The sequence below is a fragment of the Leptidea sinapis genome, chromosome 19, assembly GCF_905404315.1.
Source record: "Leptidea sinapis chromosome 19, ilLepSina1.1, whole genome shotgun sequence".
NCBI lineage: Eukaryota > Metazoa > Arthropoda > Insecta > Lepidoptera > Pieridae > Leptidea > Leptidea sinapis.
Window position 1 is genome coordinate 5,386,158 of NC_066283.1, and position 20,803 is coordinate 5,406,960.

At 34.1% G+C, this 20,803-nt stretch overlaps 1 protein-coding gene across 1 annotated transcript; it reads right to left on the reverse strand.

Annotated features, from left to right (window-relative positions):
* Positions 1–3,694: 3,694 nt before the first annotated feature.
* LOC126970000 (probable metabolite transport protein CsbC) lies at positions 3,695–19,739 on the reverse strand. Its single transcript, XM_050815674.1, has 3 exons — positions 19,620–19,739; positions 5,358–5,493; positions 3,695–5,276 (listed from the first exon to the last, which is right to left on the reverse strand). The coding sequence occupies exons 1-3, from the start codon at positions 19,641–19,643 to the stop codon at positions 3,970–3,972; spliced, it is 1,467 nt and encodes a 488-aa protein (XP_050671631.1). The 5' UTR covers positions 19,644–19,739; the 3' UTR covers positions 3,695–3,969.
* Positions 19,740–20,803: the final 1,064 nt, after the last annotated feature.

The window sequence follows — 20,803 nt, forward strand, 5'->3', positions numbered from 1 at the left end:
TTGCTTATGTGACGAACTCTCAATCAAGTTCTGATGTATAATAAAACTGCTTGCTTTTTGACAACATTTATATTATTTTTAACATTCTGGCTAATTACTTACTAATACTTCAATTGCTAATAATTACAAAGCTTAATATTCAACATCTGTCTCCGACTAGACCCTCGATCAGAATGCCACCACTTTTTCAAAAGAATCGAATATATACTTTTTCATAGACTACCCACATAACGGCATTTCGAATCGAACAACTTACTAATATCGATTAAAACATGAATCAATTACAATAATCGAATAGAGTATTATAAATTATATATAATAATAAAAATAAACTTGATTTAACCGACTAATTTGTGAAACAATAATAAATAATCATAAATTCATTACTATACATATTACAAGACTTGTGTCATTTCAAATAAAAATATGTCTTTGTCGATGTAAGCAGTAAGAAGTAGGGGAACCTGTTCTACCTTGGCCATTAGGCCAGTTTAAAAAAAATCCGCGATGTTAAATTCTATTGTCTAGTCACTAGTGAATACTGTACGTCACTAATAACTATTAAATTTGAAAGTAGTCACTTACCAACATTAGGTGTGATCGACGTTGAAAAGTTTTTTAGGGAAAGTACCTTAATAATAAAGTATATTTAATATGCTTTGAAGTCTGATAGTCGGTCAGGGTACGTTTAGATGTTGTACTTCGGCAAGGAGAATATTTTCTTAAATTATTTCACATTCAAGTAAAATAATATTCCTAATAAAATATTGTCTCATTAGAAAAAAGAAACATAAATGAATATAGTAAAAGGAACTATGAATGGACTAATAATGGACACTGAAGATAACAAAATGGCAGGGCCGATAGGAAAAAGACAAGTCGGAAGTCCCAAGAGACGGTGGGTCGACGACATAAAAGAGATAGCGGGAAAGGAATGGATGAAAACAGGGCAGGATAGAGAGCAATGGAAAAATATGGAGGAGGCTTTTACCCGAAAGGGTTCCGAATTAAAACAATAAATAGTATTGTACAAATGATTTAAGTTTTCTTTAGTGTTAATTCCGCCAATATTTGTTTTTAAAACAAGTCAGTAAACGCTAAGTTCCGCCAATATTTGTTTTTAAAACAATTCGACACGTGTTTCGCCTCTACACGAGGCATCCGCAGGACGTGTTGTCTCGCCAAAATCTGGCACGAGACTGAATCAATTGAACCGGAAGCCGCTCTTTTATACCCTCGTCCTATGAAATGACGCGCTGTGATTGGTCGGCTGTTGTGACGTATTACCCCCGGAAGAGACACGTAACAAAGGTGATGGGACTAAATTTGTTTGTTCATTCAACAGTGTAAACATGTTATTTTTGTATTTTATTATTTCTAATTGCTCTAACACATTAACACTAAAGAAAACTTAAATCATTAATTGTATAATTATGGATTTCCGCAAAGTAACGCCTAATTCAATAAATTTTCATAAGTAGTATTAATTTTAATAAATAGTTTGTTACTTTTACTTTAGAATTAACTGTTTTAATTTAAGTTTAAAATCTTATTTAGTTAAGTATACAAAAACAAAATGTAACAAGTGATTCGGAATAAATAAAGCTTTATTATTATGAATAAAATAATATGTTATTTAAGCGAACAAAACGGTGTAAGTTAAGAATAGTTATATTTTCCATAAATTACCCCCAATTCCTCAATGTTACCTAGGTACACCATTGTACTGGCATAGGTACATAAACATAGGGTACCATGTACCTTGGCCATAAATACCTTTTTCCGTTATAATTATTAAAACATATGTAAGTATGAATTATACATCTTTGATATTTTGGTGGTGAATACTCAAACAACTGACCTTTCAAAATATGCATAAATGGTTTGAGTACAACTATACTCAATTTTAATTTTAAATATCTAAAAAACTGTCCTAGGTTCAACAGGTTCCTCTACTTAATTGATTTTATTTCGTTATTTTATTTTTTACCTGAAAATGCAATTACATAGAGCTGATTAAGTATTTACACGCTTTTTATTAGCTTATCCAGCTATGTTTGTTTGTTTTAAACCGACTCATTTGGGCGCGATCTTGACCCACTTTGACTGCCAGATTTCGTTCAAACTTTGTATTAAGTAATTTGATAAAATTATTCCATTATTTTTTCAGGTAATTATGTTGGAAGATCGAGACGCATCAGTCATCACTAACGCATTACTTTCGACCAAATTTTGAAACGTGTAATTTTTTTATGAGATTCGAGAGCGACAAAGACACACTATTGATCTAATACTAAACATTTATTAGTTAATCATAACTTAAGGAACAATCTTGGACACAAGCATCCCATTATGGTGGCTTAAGGATTCGCAATATTTCCAGTGTCGCTTTACCAGCCTTCCTATCTTCTGTCCATAATTCAGCAAATCTCATGAGTAAAATTTTAAGGGCATCCCCTTAAAACTTTGAGATGTCTGGCTTGGAAGAAGCTAGAAACGCTTTCTTAATTCATAGCTGGAGCTGGGAAGACAAAAACTGCAAATTGACTTTTTACAATATTTTGAGCTGTAGTACAGGTTCAGCGCGTGCTAGGCTTTTGGCCGTGGGTACGGATGAATTCGGCTACTAGCTTCACGCGTACCTTTCGTCAAATACAGAAACATGAAATTTATTGAGCCAGAGACGCTCCGAATCGCAACATGTCTACCTGTCGCAGTGATGTCGACAAGCTAGGACATCACGAACTGTCATGCCAAAAAAGTGCAGCCCGCTTCTCGAGACATCCCGCACTTAACGATATCATTCGTCGCAGCCCTTGCCACCGTCAACGTGCCAAGTCTACTTGAGCCGACTGGTATTGCAAGAGGCGATGGCAGGAGACCTGACGGTATGAGATTGATTCCATGGAAGATGGACGGAGTGCTGGTATGGGATGCAACCTGTTCAGACACGCTAGCCCCTTCCCATCTACATGGAACGAACAACAGGGCTGGTGCAGATTGTGTCCCATTCGGTGGCGAGATCCCTGGTCCGTTGGTTTCTTGCACTATAATCTTGCACATCACAGGAGACCTTTTAATAATATATCTTAGTAATTATATTTTTTAAGGTTTTTAGTTTTATAGCAAAAAGGTTAGTCGACATCACAGGAGACCTTTTAATAATATATCTTAGTAATTATGTTTTATAAGGTTTTTAGTTTTATAGCAAAAAGGTTAGTCGACATCGAAGGAGACCTTTTAATAATATATCTTAGTAATTCTATTTTTTAAGGTTTTTAGTTATAGGTTCATCGTTCTAGTAGACATTTTTTTTATTTCTGTTTAAATAGATGTGTTAGTATCTTAGTAGATAGTATAAGTTCATTTTGTAACTTCTCTAGTTCTCATTAATGCTCAACTCCAATAATTGTACATTAGGAAATTGAATTGAGATGTCACTCTCTCACTTCTAAACAATAACTGTAAAGTAGATCCTGTAGATGGAACCACAACCTGAGAGTTGAACAAGACATACGAAGACTTACGATCAATTTGTTGATGATCAACTCGACAGGTTGGTTCGGTTGGTAAGAGCACTCGGACGGAACCCGAAGGCGTAGGTTCGAGTCCCGCATCGTTGATAAATTTTGGTTACAGATTTAATTCGCATCCCATAAGTGGATCATTTTAAAATAACAAATTGATAAGGAAATTGAATTTAAAAAAAATGATCTCATAAATTTATTAAACATAAGTATTACAATAGGTATCTAGTTGATACAAATTATACTTTTTTACTGAAACTTGAATCACATTCCGATGTAGACAGAACACAAAACTAATTGAAAAACAGCGCCTTATCTCTTGTTCATCATAAAACAAATAATTATAATTTTGTTTCCATTTGTACTGTGATAATAATTTGGTACATAGGTAGGTATACTCCCTTTCTTCACTTCTCCTAGGTATTTCACTTATTGTAATTCATCAGGCAACTTTTGTGTTGAAGGTTTCCTCTTTTTGTAACATACAATCCGATACTTGAACATCGTTACGTAGATCATTACCATCAATTTTAGAACCGTTTTTAAGAATCAGTTCAATTTCTTGCAATGTTTTGCCTTTTGTTTCCGGCAGAAATTTGTATAAATATACCAAAGCTATAAAACTGACAAGAGCTTTGATTAAAAATACTGCAGAATACCCGATACTGTGAATCATATTCTGCGCAAACTGAATTGCCAGAAATTGAAGTACGCAACTTACTAAACCCACTACAAATAAGCAAAATGCTTTGGCTTCCAAGGGAAATATTTCTGCATACAACGTATCTATGGCCGGATAAGACCCTGCATTGATAACAATGAGATATATTGCTAACAAAATCGCCTTAACCCAAGTGATATTGCTGTCGACATTTGGATAAAAATACAATATAATACTTAAAGTTATAAGGACAACATTAGCGAGCGACCCCATTATAAATAACAAACTCTTTAATTTGAACAGTCTTATAAAAACACAAGACATGGCGGCGCCGATAATCCCAAATCCGTCGATAAGCGAAGTCACCATCCATAAATTGGCGTAGCCCGTCAAGTCTTTAAATATTGTTAACGCCATTGTGCAAAATAGCATGCGACCAGCTGCAACCCTATACACATGAGTGACAATGGTCATAAATATTATCTTCCACAAATACAGTTGCTTACAAGCCCATATGAGTCTCTTCATTGGCTTAGGGCTATTGTTTTCCTTTACCGCAGCACTTTTTAACTTTTCAAGAGCAATTAGATTCTCTAATTCTGTTTCATCCTCTTGATTCATCACATGCAGTGATCTATACGCTTCTTGGCATTCCTTATAACGTCCTTTTGATGCAAGCCACGATGGACTTTCAACCCAAAACGCTGTCACTATGCAGGACAGTATTGTTGGAACTAACCCGATTAAGGCCACTGTCCTCCAATTCAGAAATATACTCAATACATGCCCAAGAGTAGATCCAATTTGACCTCCCACTCCAAGAGATAAATTTAAGGCTAGTGGCCTAATGTTTGATGGTGCATACTCCCCTACACATATAAAGCATAAACTTAATATGCCACCAAAAGATATACCAACTATAACTCTTGTTGCTATAATAACTAGTTTGCTCCTTGCGTAGTAAACTACAATCCAACATATAACAAGCGGCATAGAAAGAAATGTGATAGTTCGACGTCTTCCAAATTTTTCGGTGATGATTCCCACAATGAATAGGCCACCTAAACATGTGAGATTAATTAGGGCCGCTGAAACAAAAAAACTTTGGACATTATTTTCTGAAATCGTCTAACATAAAAATTGTTTAAGGAAATGTAATATCCACACACCCATTAACGACACTTCATCTGGAGTCATGTCAATGCTGTGATCATCTCCCAGCAGTGCATCGACCATACCAGACATCTGGCCAAATATAAAGCCATCCGATATACTGCACAGCAGCAGTCCAATCTGAATAAGTATCTGGAAAAATAGACATTAGATACTTGATGTAAACGACAATAGTAATATTAGCAAAGAGTCTTAGCAAACAAAGAGGCTAAAAAACTGGATTAAAGCTTAAAATTATAAGTAGCTTCTATAAACTGATATAGATACGGCGCGACTAGTTTAGTTATTTCATAAAAGTATTACGTTATTCAAAAGAATTGTTATAAAACGTTTGTGTGGTAAAGGTTACTATAACATAAATGACTTTCTTAATGATACCACAGATTGGGAATGGAGTGACCGCCCTCAGGCTATTAAATAATAAGTTTAATTGTACAATATTACTTTATAAACATATTTATTCGATGAAAAAAAAGCCGGCTGAGTTTGTTGCGCCCATTCTTCTCAGGTCTGAGGCATTCATTTTGGAATGGGTGGTAGTTTTTTGACTTTCAATAAGTGATGTCACATCCTATTTTGAGTAAAAATATCTGAATTTGAATTTGAACATATCCTATGGTACATTAAAATGGGGCAGTCGATGCTAAAACATCCTAAAGTTCTGAATAATCATTTAGAGATGTTTTAAATAAATAAACATTTTAACTGTAGCCTCTCAATATGTTCTTCCATAATGTAATGTATTACACTATCGTATTTTAAATAGTGTGTTAATCATAACTTTATCACTAGGAACAAGGAGACAAAAGTTATACATTTTTACTGAATAAGAATAAGTGGCAAGAAGCTCACCGCCACTCTTTTAAATCAATATTTACATCTTCTCGTTTATAAAATTGATATAATTACAATCTTTGTAAAATAATGCACAAAAAATATTCAAACATCATGACCACCGTAATTAATGTATAATAAAAAAAGCAATTTTCATATGTTATTTTTTTTATTCGATAGACTTATATTTTATTGTTTTTGTTCGACTGCCTAGAACCACGGTAATTAACAACCCAGTGAAAAGACAAGAAATGATCGGTTTTTCATAAAGCCGGGCAGTATCGCTCATATCTGGGCACAACACAGAATATTAAATACGTTATATTTGCCTAGCCCGATGCTATTGTTCAAAGTAATTCCACCTTCGCACGACACGCCACAAGTTAGGATATCATCCCCACCATCTGGATGTGTGGCTGTCCTCCACAGTGCGGTTTTCAAGGAGCTTTCTTCCTCGTACTACGAAGCTGTGGAATGAGCTTCCTTGTGCGGTTTTTCCGGGACGATACGACATGGGTACCTTCAAAAAAGCGCGTACATCTTCCTTAAAGGCCGGCAACGCTCTTGTGATTCCTCTGGTGTAGCAAGAGAATGTGGGCGGCGGTGATCACTTAACACCAGGTGACCCGTAAGCTCGTTTGTCCTCCTATTCCATAAAAAAATGGAATGATGATACTGGCTTATTGCCTGGCGAGCGATTAATTGAGGTTAACGGTGTCAATGATAATTAATCACGGGAAAAAATTATTGATCTTATCAAAGGATCGGAAAATAAAGTTGCTGTCAGGGTAATGATAAAAAATAATAGTAATAACAATGTTTATTCTCTTATCACTACATGTTATAAAACAAGGTCCTCCACCGCGTATGTCTGTCTGTTCGCGATAAACTCAAAAACTACTGCACTGATTTTCAGGCTGTTTACACTAGTAGATAGCGTGGTTCTCGAGTTTTAGTATATCATTTGTTAAGTTTTTATATGCATTTTGGTATACATTAACGATATTTGTTGGAGGTTTCGGAAAAATGTGGGTTGGCTGGGAGCTTTCATCGAAAACGCTGTCTAAGCCTGTGAACGCATATAAAACATGGAAGCAGTCTTATCATAGTGATAGTTTTACCAGTGGGAGGCATCCTTTGCATAGGATGCCGGCTAGTTTATGGGTACCACAACGGCGTCTTTTCTGCCGTGAAGAAGTAGTGTGTACGCATTACTGTGTTTCGAAATTACCGGGCAAATGAGACTTAACATCTTATGTTTCAAGGTGACGAGCACAATTGTAGTGCCGCTCAGAATTATTGGGTTTTTCAAGAATCCCGAGCCGCACTGCATTGTAATGGGCAGGGCGTATCAATTACCATCAGCTGAACGTCCTGTTCGTCTCGTCCCTTATTGTCATAAAAAAAAAAGAAAAAAAATCTACCGCTAATTATTAGAGCCAAAAATTCTCAACATTAAGGCACAATACAGTAAACTCTTAATGCATAGTAAAAACAGTGTTATTGGTATTGAATCTAGGCCCATATTAGTTTGTACTTTGTCAGTTATTTTGTCATGTGCACAATGTGATTTACATGATTGGTTCTCAGCATGACATTTACGATAATTGATTCGGGCGCTTGACATAATGTCAATGTTTGTCAGTTAAGTGGACGATGTATGGGTAATTTAGGTTATCAGTCATGGATTCTCGAACTTTATATTTTTGGAGTAATACTTCTTTAAGCGCGTTATGAAAAAATGATGAGACTGAAATTTTAAGATGCGCGCGCATCACTGTACCACGAAAGTAACAGGTTGAAGTTGGTTTCTAAAATTTTCGTTATTTCGTTATTTTATTTTGGTTTCTTCGTCCATTATTAGGACAGGCAAAGGGTTCAAGCATATACAGCCCTATTCATTATTTAAAAATTAATTGTCAAAGCCATCTTTGCAAGACTTTTAACTGACTTCAAAAAGGAGGAGGTTCTCAATTCGTCGGTATTTTTTTTATGTTTGTTACCTCAAAACTTTCGACTGAGTGAACCGATTTTGATAATTCTTGAATTAATTTATTTGAAAGCTGGTGCTTTCCGAGTGGTCCCATTGTAATTCGGTCCAGATCTGACAGTGGAATACATGAGAAAACCATAAAAGTCTTAAATATTGCTAAACATACGTATAGCAAAGTGGATGATAAATTTACGACTAACTCAATATGGCGCCAACTGATTTTGATGATTCTTTTTTTATTGAAAAGCATATACTTCAAAGATAGGTTGGTGAGAGTTTGGTTAGGTTCTGATTACGGAATCCATGACAAAGTAACGGAACACTGTCTGTAATCAAATTGCAAAGTACTTACGTTCATGGCTGCATTGAAAAAATTAGTATATTTAAACATATTTAGACAAATTGTTAGTTAGTGTACTTCAAATTCACTAAATATCATAATGTAAAAAAAAATATACTTATATAACATATAACATAATATAAAAAAACACTATTCCAAAACAATAAATATAATGTGCACTAAAAAGTATAAAAATAATTGCGTATTTTTATACAATCTAATTAATTAATCTTATTCTAGTTACGATTATTGTAATTTTTGGAGTCGGTGTCATCAAGGACAAGGTTTGTATTGGATGACACCGACTCCATACATATAGGTGAGATGTGCTTGAGTCGTGAGGAGGCGAGAGGCGAGAGCGGGTTGCGGCGGAAGGACACCGATTCCAAAAATAACAATAATCGTAACTAAAATTAGATTAATTAATTAGATCGTATAAAAATACGCAATTATTTTTATACTTCTTAGTGCACATTATATCTATTGTTTTGGAATAGTGTTCTTGAAGGCGGTTGTTTTTTGTTAATTTTTTTTTTACAAAACTGTTCTTTCTAAAAACGTAGAATTAGCACGATGAATAAATCATTTTAATTATTTTTGCTTCGTTAGGCCAAAGAAGTATTGCGTTTTGATGTTAAATATATCGCGCGTATTTATTGCACTTTTGTTTTTTTAATACTTATTATTCAGCAAAAATTTAATAAAAAAAAACTATTTAAGATAAAATCAGTAATAGTAAAATTAGAAAAACATAATTTGAACTAAATATAAGTAACATGCATACAACCTATTGCGCTCATTCATCGAATGACGATAGTTTGGTATTTGAGCTGGAGGTCCTTATAATGAATGATAGAGCTGCTCCGTATTTAGATAATTATTTTATTGAGTATGAGAATTTATAAACATAGGTAATGTCATATTTAAAAAAAAAACAATAGAGTCATAGAGTCAGAAGATGCATCTCAAACACAATGCATTCACTCATTCTCACCACCACCAGCCTAGCGAAACTCTCTAAGAAAAAAGCGATTCACTGGATTGTTGTCACGTGCAGTCATTGATAGATTGACGGATGACGGCTATAATCTTGTAAGAAACGGAGATATCCGAAATCCACTACGTTTTAAGCAACTGATCACTTTCAAACTTAACCGGATTATACTTCCTCGCCATATAATTACAATATTGTAATTATTACTATTGCAAACTTATGTGTATCTACATTATAAATTGAAATTGAGGAAGAGCGGTGTCTTTCAGTACAGGCATTAATTGCTTACCGGAGGACACTAGCCCAAATTATGAAAATGTTAGTTGATACTTTTATTCAATCAAAACAAATCTTATAACTATATTTACAATACTATGACTACATTAAATTAAAACTATCATTACGTGGAAGCGTACCAAGAATACTGGCAGCATTTCCACGTTGGATAGCTAGGCTGATCCGTTGACCGAGATAGCTGCCAGCGCTTGGGTTTCCAGTAGCCTTATGGAGCCGTGAAGTTTGAAAGTATTTTAAACATTCTCTGCGCCTCTGTGCCAACGGCACAAAGATGTATGACTCACTGAAACCAACATATTTGCGACGCTTGCCGTCTTCGGCAGTCGAAGCAGCAGCCCCAGCACTAACTGGCGTAACTTGGACATGAGAAGGAGACAGAGTGTCGACAGTGTAAATGTTTGTTTTAAATAATGTAAATAAATATAATTTAATTTGATTTAATATTTGAATGTAGCTTTGGCTTCGTCTGATTGGTACAGCCACAAGACTATTATATATTCTTTGCTTATAAGTCAAATCACTGCACTTAACTAAATTTATTTATTTACTTAGGCAGCCCCACCTCTTATTACGTGGTATTTACATCCTCTTTGACCACCACAGTGTCAGTGCATGTGCATCCAATCACACTGTTTAGAAATAATGGTATTGTCAATGATATTTAAAAGTATAGATAGGTTACGTAGACAACATTCGGTCTTTGAAAATGATGCACTAACGCGCACATGAATAATTTAACGTTGCAATAGCACACTACATTACGATTACAGGTCAAAGAAGGATAGTAAATGCAATTATCGCAAGCGAAAAAGAGATAACTCTAATTTGCTAATTGCTTCGTATTTGTATAGAAAAAATAAAGTTAATTCATCAGATATGATTTTTACCGTACACTGTGATTTATGCCTAAATTACGATTAATCTCACGAATTAATCGTGTAGTAAATGCTATAAAGTAATAAAACTGCATTGAAATTAGGTAGATAATGTGTCATTGATTTTTTTAAAAAATAATTTAATATTTATTATAATATATAGCCACATTGATGATATCAATTATTTATACATAAAATAATAAAAAACATACAGACACCAAAACAAAACCGAAAGGTCTCTATCTACAGTAAGGGTCCCATTTTTACAATTTTACTAACTACGGCTCCCAAAAAGTTTTAAGTTTACAATTATTATTTTTTGTATCTTATATTATTTATGAATGTCTTTTTGTTGAGGATTTATTATAATAAGGTAATGGGAGAAGAAGAAAATGATCCATTGATTCTTCTGCAATTAGCAAGGGATATACTGAAAGGGACTGTGTTACTGAAAAAACTCCTAAGCAAACAAATAGCACTCACTGTCTATATCCGCTACCTACCCTTTACTTGTTTTAGTAGTTTGATAGTTCAGCTACCTATATACGCACTTGTTTATTAAAAATTATTTCATTTCGTATTATATTCAATGCAACAAGTTAGGATATCATCCTCACCATCTGGATGTGTGGCGGTCCTCCACAGTGCGGTTTTCAAGGAGCTTTCTTCCTCGTACTACAAAGCTGTGGAATGAGCTTCCTTGTGCGGTGTTTCCGGTACGATACGACATGGGTACCTTCAAAAAACGCGCATACACCTTCCTTAAAGGCTGGCAACGCTCCTGTGATTCCTCTGGTGTTGCAAGAGACTGTGGGCGGCGGTGATCACTTAACAACAGGGTACGCTCGTTTGTCCTCCTATTCCATAAAAAAAAAACAACTACTTTTTTTACATCATTTCCTACAATATTCTACCTCGATCATCCCGCAACAGACAGCATGAATATTTTGTCATTTCTGTACGTTAATCTATGATCGGCTTGGCGGTGATCGGCGTTGTCATGGCGACATATTTATTTTGTTAGATAAATAATGAAATCAAATAAAATGTTTTCTTAATTGTGGTATGTAATTCTATGATTTTTTTTACTTTCGTAATTACTGCATCTTCCCATAACACAAGACGGCATTTTAATGTTGTACCTTATCAAATTGTAAGCAATTCAAAAAAACGCATGTGTACCGTTTTCGTATCGAGAGAGCGACTACGACCAAATGAACCAATTGACAAATCTACCTCTTTTAATACTATAATATTGACACGAGAGTGGGTCAGGGATTGGAAATAATACTCCGCTTATAGGAACGAGTCTTTATTTGCGTTCACTTGTTCTGAACTTGCACTTCGCCGATCTGCCGCTGTTCCTCTTGTGGACGGCGGTACCTTCAACGCGTCACACCGCACCGAACACTAAGTCTCTTCTATCTTCTTCTTCTTGAAACACTCCCAATTTTTATTTATTTATTTATTTATTTTATTTTCAATTTATATTTTATTTTCAATTTTCACTACTTCTTCTTTTCTTCTTCTTCTTCTTTACACTTTCGACTCAGAACTAGAACTGCCGTAGGCCACGCTTAGTACGGCTTATATATCCCCAGATCTGTTCCATTTTCAAAATGATTCTCCCCTTCCATCTTTAAATTTAAATTGTACTAGAAAATTCTTTTAACTATTTTTATCCTGCTTACACATTTTCCATCACTTTTTTTCTGTTCGATTTGATCCTGAACTTACTAGAAATTTCCATTAACTTTACAAAACCCAAAAAATTCCATACACTAGTGGGTGTATCGAACCCGGGTCTACAGCACCTATAGCAAACACTTTTATGCCAAAGCTACGAGTATTGCTGACAGGGCTGTTGAAATTATCAATGTCTTGAAGTTTGACAACTCTCGTCATGTACGTTGCTGCACGATATGACGTTTGACAACTCTCGTCATATACGTCGAAGCGTTGCTACGCGACAATATCATTGGGTATTATAGCATCATTATAGCAACATAATGAAAATGTATTTTAGTGTTGTAACTATAAATTAATTAATTTTAAAATTACTCAACCAAATAATATGCAAGAGAGTGAACATTAATATTATTATGCAACGTTCACTAAATATCTCTACTTGCAATTTTTTCATTCAATTCGCATAATTTTCCGGAACTCCATAATTATTTTAATGTTATGCAAAAATATCTAAGAACTTAATGGAATATTTATTACTTACCTAAGGATATTTATTCATAACCTCTACCGACAATTAAAGTATCTATTTTGTATAAATTTTCATACAATTACTTAACTATATTTTTTTAAGTAAAACTAATTGAAGATCTTTAGAGCAATTCACACAAGCTTTATTATCATTTAATTAAGCTTATATTTTTTTTGTTTCGGTTGTTATTAGTTTGTATAAATTTTGAACTTGTTAAGGGATATTTCCATAAAGTTTTCAAGAAGGTTATTATAAAATCGCGCGCAATTGCTGATATATCATGTGTCGAAATTGCGTAGCCTTGAAATGGGCATCAACAGTTTGTTTTTGTGACTGGTATTAATTTTAATTCATTCATTAAGGATGTTCACAGTTCAACTAATGGTTATTGAGACGCCGTGCCCATTACAATGCAGTGCCGCTCAGGATTCTTGAAAACTCAAAAATTCTGAGCGGCACTACAATTGCGCTCGTCAGCTTGAGACATAAGATGTTAAGTCTCATTTGCCCAGTAATTTCACTAACTACGGCGCTCTACAGCCCGAAACCTTGTACTATTAGATTATACTATTTGCCGAAAGGTAATTATGCTTACACATTACTGCTTCACGACAGATAAAGGCGCCCATAATCTAGCCGGTATCCTGTGCAAAGGAGCCTCCCACTGTCTCTGATGTATCTTCTTTAATTTATTGATATTTTTATGGATAAACATAAAATTTCCATACCTTTAGGTATATATTTCTTTTTTATGGAAAAGGAGGACAAACGAGCCTACCTAAGTTAAGTGATTCCCGCCGCCCACATTCTCTTGCAACACCAGAGGAATCACAGTAAAGTCGCTTTTTTTGAAGGAATTTAAGAAAAAATTTGGATCTAAGTGACTCTCTTTGCATACAGATATTTTGATGGTCGAACTCTCCCATTGTTTTGTCACATTCTGTCTTTTCTAATTCTGAGTTTTAACACAACAAAATGTCGGTTTTCGTCTACTGACGATGGCACTCTCGTATTTGTTTATAGTTTTCATGAAGCGTTGATTTCATCATGATGTCTTTCCAGTAAGACTCTGGTAAGATTTTAAGTTTTTTTTTGCATTTGCAATTTGCATTGCGTATCTCGCCTTATGACTTTTTTACATTTCTTCGTCTTGTGGTCTCAGGCATACCCTTTTTTGTGTCCTGGATGGTAGTAGCTCTTGACAAGCAATTTATAAGAACGGCTGTAGTGCGAGGCGTCCTGCGTCGGCCGAAAAGTTCCAGTCCATGAAATATTTATTTCGTTTTTGAAGTTGTATTTCTTTAGGCGCGTTATGAAAAAATGATGAGGGTGAAATTTTAAGATGCGTGCCCATCACTGTACCACAAAAGTAACAGTTTGAAGTTGGTTCCTAAAATGCCTGACGTTTACGTCATTCGTTTTTTTTTTTTGGTTTCTTCGAGCCCATACAGCCGTATTCATATATAAAAATGAATTGCTGTTCGTTAGTCTCGCTAAAACTCGAGAACGGCTGGACCGATTTGTCTAATTTTGGTCTTGAATTATTTGTGGAAGTCCAGAGAAGGTTTAAAAGGTGAATAAATATGAAAATGTTCGGAATTTAAAAAAAAAAACAACAATTTTGTTTTTCCTTTGATGTGTCCCCCGTCGTTCAGAAATCAAATTGAAAGAATACTTTAAAATGAATAACTAATAAGAATCTTTGTATCTGTCTAACTTTCTCAGGAGATAAAAAATCAAACTTGATTTTAGCTACCTATTTTATTTTATAGTTGATAGATTAACTACAGCTGATGATGATACTATGATGGCAATACAACGTTTGCTGGGTCAGATAGTTATTTAATAATTAATTGTCAAAGCCATCTTTGCAAGATTTGAAGAAAATGTTCTTTTTAAAAACTTAGATTAGCACGAGGAATAAATCATTTTAATGATTTTTGCTTCGTTAGGTCGTTTCGTCGTAACACACACGCTTTTTTTTAACCTCTGATTCTCATTTTCAAATGCGTAGAGACGTCGTCGCTTCATTGTGTGTCGTCTACCGCATTTATCACGGGGAGTGTTCCGAAGAGCTGATTCCGGCCGCCGAATTCCACCTTCGCACGACACGCCACAAATTAGTATATCATCTCCACCATCTGGATGTGTGGGATTCCTCCACAGTGCGAGTTTCAAGAAACTTTGAGAAAATTGAGCTTCCTTATGCGGTGTTTCCAGGATGATACAATATGTGTTCCGTCAAAAAAACCCAAGCAACCCTCTTGTTATTCCTCTGGTGTTGCAAGAGAAAGAGAGCGGCGGTGATTTCATAAAAAAGCGCCTGTACGCTCGTAAGTCCTCCGCTTCAATATTTATTTTTAAAGTATTGATAGGATGATATACTGAAAGGAACAATTGGACGTAATTTCTGAAAAACGTTCCAAGCTACAAACATCACATTTTAATACAAATGATTTAAGTTTTCTTTAGTGTTAATTCCGCCAATATTTGCTTTTAAAACAACAAGACACGTGTTTCACCTCTACACGAGGCATCCTCAGGACGTGTTGTCTCGCCAAAATTTAAGATTTAATTAGAAACACATATCGAATTGTTGTTAAAAACAAATATTGGCGGAATTAACACTAAAGAAAACTTAAATCATTTGTATAATTATGGATTTCCGCAAAGTAACGCCTAATTCAATTAAAAAAAAAAAACACATTTCAAGGAATTCGAGGTTAAGGTTTAATACATATTAGTGTATTCCATACATGTGGGTTGGGCTACTAAGTCATGATGTCATTTAAAGAGTGGCAGTAGGGCTGCCATTTTTTTGTCAGTCATACATGTCAGTAGACATATTAATATGTATCACGTGACCAGTTTTGTGTTCTTAACTCAATTTCGATATTATTGTGGTTTGGAACGTTTTTCTGAAATTACGTCCAATTATGATCTACATTTATTGCCTAACTAGCCGTTCCCGCTCGGTTCACTGGGCGTATTTTAAAAGGAAATAAATAAAATTTTATTCATCTTATTACAAATACAATAAAAAAATAAGTAGCCATAAACCATCTGGGATAAATTTCGCATCGAATGGTGGTACTTTCATGTCCATACGATCAGTGGTTTAGCCTTGAAAGAGCCTCAAACAAAGACCATTTTCATTATATATATATATATATATAAGATATATATTATGTGTGAAAATAGCAAGCAATGCTTATTTCAAATTTATTTTTTTTGTAATAATTAACTTTTGCGAGCATTACCCTCGAAATATTAGCAGACATATTTATTAAAAGTAATGTTGGGTTAGTCATCTGAAATTTAACGTTATAAAACAAAAAACCAGCAACAAAAATCTTTATTTAAATAAGTATTTGCTTTCATTTATATTTATTTATATAACTTATTAGAAAAACTGTTAAAATTAAGAGTTCATCCAAACTCCAATTCTATTTTAATTTTGGGCTATGCTTTTCTGCTTTGAAATTTGTTTTCCTTATATGTTCATGTGTGTGTGTTGGATTGTTGAAATATGCAAGATTTATCTATATATCAGCGGTTTGCAGTTTTAACCAAAATGTTCTAAAATTAAAAAAACCTACTCTGTTTTAACCGCCAAGTTCATAGCTATTTCTAATTAATTCTGGTGTAACCACAGCCTTTTCCGTGGATATACGGTAAATAAATAGCTTATGTATTTAGGTAACAGGACGGTAGAAAGTCAGGTTATTTCCACCAAACCGGAGAGAAGATGTGAGCCGTGAAAGCTCGAAATCAGTCAAGAGAGATCTGTGAAAGGAAAACGTCATCAGCACAAAATTCTATAGAATAAAAAAAAACACAGCATGCCACGAAGATTTGCAGCAGTTATTTCAGCCGGTGGATATTTTTCTTTATTGTATGCTAGTTTTAGTAAATAAAGGAGACAGTCTATTGAAAGTACCTTATATTTTTTTGGCAAAATGAGTACTTTCCTTAAAATGAAAATTAAACAAATTAAGACTTAATTACCATACAAAAGTGTTTTCACATCAGTAAATAACATTTATTTTCTTTTGTTGCATCAAAACCCTTGTACAACTGTACAAGGGTTGTTATGAAAAAATGTTACTGATGAACTGACCATTTTTTGCAAAAGAGTTTATAAGTTCTCCACAGGACACAATCCAGACACCACACACCATCCGTTCACATCCACATGACGCATGGAGCAGCCACCAGCCACACAAAGCAAATTAACACCAAAGAGTAGCCTTTTGGACAATTTACATCCAAGCTTTCTTATAATCATGTTATTCCATAATTTCAGTACATTATACAAACCAAGAATGACATACATAATTCAATTAATTACTAAAATAAAACAATTCTATATTCATAATACCTACCTAAAAAAATGGTAATTTTTGATTTATTCGAGTACTTTTAGCATCAACAGTCATCACTAACATTTTTTCATAACAACCAGTTTTTTGTACAGTTGAACAAGGGTTTTGATGCAACAAAAGAAAATAAATATTATTTACTGATGTGAAAACACTTTTGTATGGTAATTAAGTCTTAATTTGTTTAATTTTCATTTTAAGGAAATAACTCATATTGCCAAATAAATAAGGTACATTCAATTGACTGTCTCCTTTATTTACTAAAAGTTACATACAATAAAGAAAAATATCCACTGGCTGAAATAAGTGCTGCAAATCTTCGTGGCATGCTTTGAAAGATGTTTTTTATGAGTTCTTGGGGAAGACGCTCCCGACCGTAACAGCAATTTTAAGCTCTCGAATGTTCTGTGGGGCCGAGTGTACAGCTTAAACGCGTCGTTTTAGATTGTCCCTTAGATGCGGTCTTCGTGCTGGCCAATCTAAACGACGGATCCTAACTTCACTTAAGTAAGCGTCTACGTCTTCCGCTCGGTGTGCTCGAGTATTGTCATCCATTAAGGAAGGACCTCCCGAAATCAGCAAGTGCCGCAATGCATGTGATTCTTCAGATACACCAAAATTTTAAGTGCCGTATGGCACACTACGCCCTGACGAAGTTCTGACCAACATTTGATTTATAAGATGGTTTATTATGCATGGTCTTATAGCTTGTTTCAATATCTTTTTATACATTTACTCAAATCATCATAATTATAAGCAGTCACTTAATACGCGTAAAATAATACGCTTTGACAGGCCACTGCACGCGCGCCAAAATATCTCCGATCTATGGCATACCGCGTTTCCTGTAACTAATGCTGGTTGTAAACGAGGAATAAGGAGTTCCGTGATGTTGCGTTGTGCATTTAGAGAGCTTTTTTCTACGAATACTAACCTTCTACAATCTTCAGAAGTTTTGAAAGCCCAAAACACGACAAAGCCCTCACCGTACGCCGTAATTTCTTCAAAACATACCTCTGCATAACGCTCTCATTCACCATAACGGTCTTCGTAGAACTTCACGACGTCGGTCCTCACCAAATACATAGACTCTGGATTCATCAGAAAATAAACCACCACTTCGCACAATTTTGGAAAAACCTTAACCTTACAATACGTTGCCCACGAAGTAATTAAGACCCCAGCTGGTCTTCGACTGTTTATATCGCATTCAAAAAGTCAACCTCTTGACAGTCCATACGCAAACACTCACATTTCTAACATCTTGAAGATTTTGATGTTATTGTAGGTAGACTTCCGATATCGTAATGCTTGGCTCACAATATATCATCCCTAGCCCAGTACATCGTTTTCTTCCAGATCCCGGATCTTCCAGATCTTCTTTTCAAAGAACCGGTTTCTTGTCTTAGGAACCTAGTCCAGGTCACCAATGACTGACACCAAACCGTTTCGACATATAAAATTGAGTACTACGTCATAAACAACTCATAAATTGAACCCTATTATTACTTTATTACAGCAAGTTATCGAGACAACGTTATCCCTTCTTGAAGTAAAGTCCACTATATTACCAGCTATAATGTATTGTCTGCTATATTAGGGTATAAAATTTATCACGAAAAACCATTTGAAACAATTTTACATAAACATCCAATCATTAAAATTACAAAATCCTGTTTTTATTTATTTATAGCACAATATCTAAACACAAAACAACAATAAACTCGAATAGAATAGGCAATTTTTTTAAAACTTCGAAATTTTCAAATTTGGAACTTTTTATTTTACTTGCCAGTACTTCAAACATGTAGACATTTTTTGTAATTAATTGAATGCATATTAGATCTCTTTTGTTTAAATTTTCGACAGTTGTACTGGTAAGTTTTGGGTGCCCGTGTTTTTTGCAAATATATTTATATACATCTATGCAATAATAAACCTCTTAGGGTATTCTTAAAGACGCAACGCACATTATTTTATTTTTTAATATTTCATAAATAGGTTAGTTGAAACTTTTGAGTATTTGTTTCATCACATTTAATAGTATATTATGTATTTTTACTATTATATTATAATACTTTATATATTTGTACAAAACTGTAAACCTATTGATTTAAAATGGAGGCAATGAGTATCTTGTTACTTCTTACTAGAACTACATGAATAACTTTTGATGTGATTAATTAAAGTAGGTAATAGTTTTAGTTTGATAGTTTGTAAGTGATAATTAATAAATTTTCATTTAATTGATATAAATCACATTGCCAATGAATTAGCTATTCATTCCTCTTATTATAATCTCATATATAAAAATTAATACTGTACCTGCGATGTTTTAATATGTTCCATATTGTAGTTTCACAAAATAATATATTATTGACAAATACACAAACGATCCTCACTTCGCACCACAATGAACCATTTAACCTGTTACTATGAACCGACTCATCAAAATTGACTGAAATGTTTACTTGAAAAGAAATAATATAAAATTTTAATTATTATTATAACATTACTGGGCGTCTGTAAGCAAGATAAATTCTTTTATATGTGATGAACTTTATTGTGGTAAGTTATACTTAGTTGTCTCGATAACTTGCTGTAATAAAGTAATAACAGGGTTCAATTTATGAGTTGTTTATTACGTCGTACTCAAGCTATTCGTTTATAGATTATATTACAATATAACATTGTTACCATTGTAATAATTAATGAAACAAAAGTGTCTGTGTGTATGTACGCAAGAAGTTATATCACAGAATACCTTTATTTTTTTGACTTCCTCGTGTAAGACATTGACTATTTGACGTTTGAGTGTGTTTGTTGCATCATTTTACATTTTACATATTATATTGTAATTGAAATGATTTGTAGATCGATGTAAATGTAAATCTTGATATAAAAGAGTGGCAATGAGTTTCTTGCTACTTCTTCTCATTAGCATTAAAGGGTTAACCTTTACGAAGTAGCGGTAGATTCAATAAGAATTTTTTTTTTGACATTTATAAGTGTCATTTCCGTGACCTACGTGAATAAACTGATTTTGATTTGATTTGATTTATACTTCTTTGGCGTAACAAAGCAAAAATACGGCTGTACGGGCTTGAACCCTTTGCCTGTCCTAATAATGGAATCCAAAAAAAATAACGTATGTCGCAAACGTTACAATATCTTAGCAACCAACTTCATCTCATAAATTTTTCATAACGTGCCAAAAGAAGTATCTAAAACTTCAAAAAAAAAAAGAAACCGGCTGAGTTTCTTGCGCCAGTTCTTTTCAGGTCTGACGCATACTTTTTCGAATGGGTGGGTGGTTGTTTATGACTTTCAATAAGTGTTTTCATATCCTATTTGGGCTAAAAATATTTGAATTTGAATTTGGAAGGAGTTGAGCACTGTAATACGTCATAGGCGCCATGTTGGATCGTTACTTGAACGTAACAGGGAAGATCTTCACGCCTGCGAATTAGGTACCTATATAGAGTCCTGAGTGAATCGGGATTTAAGTT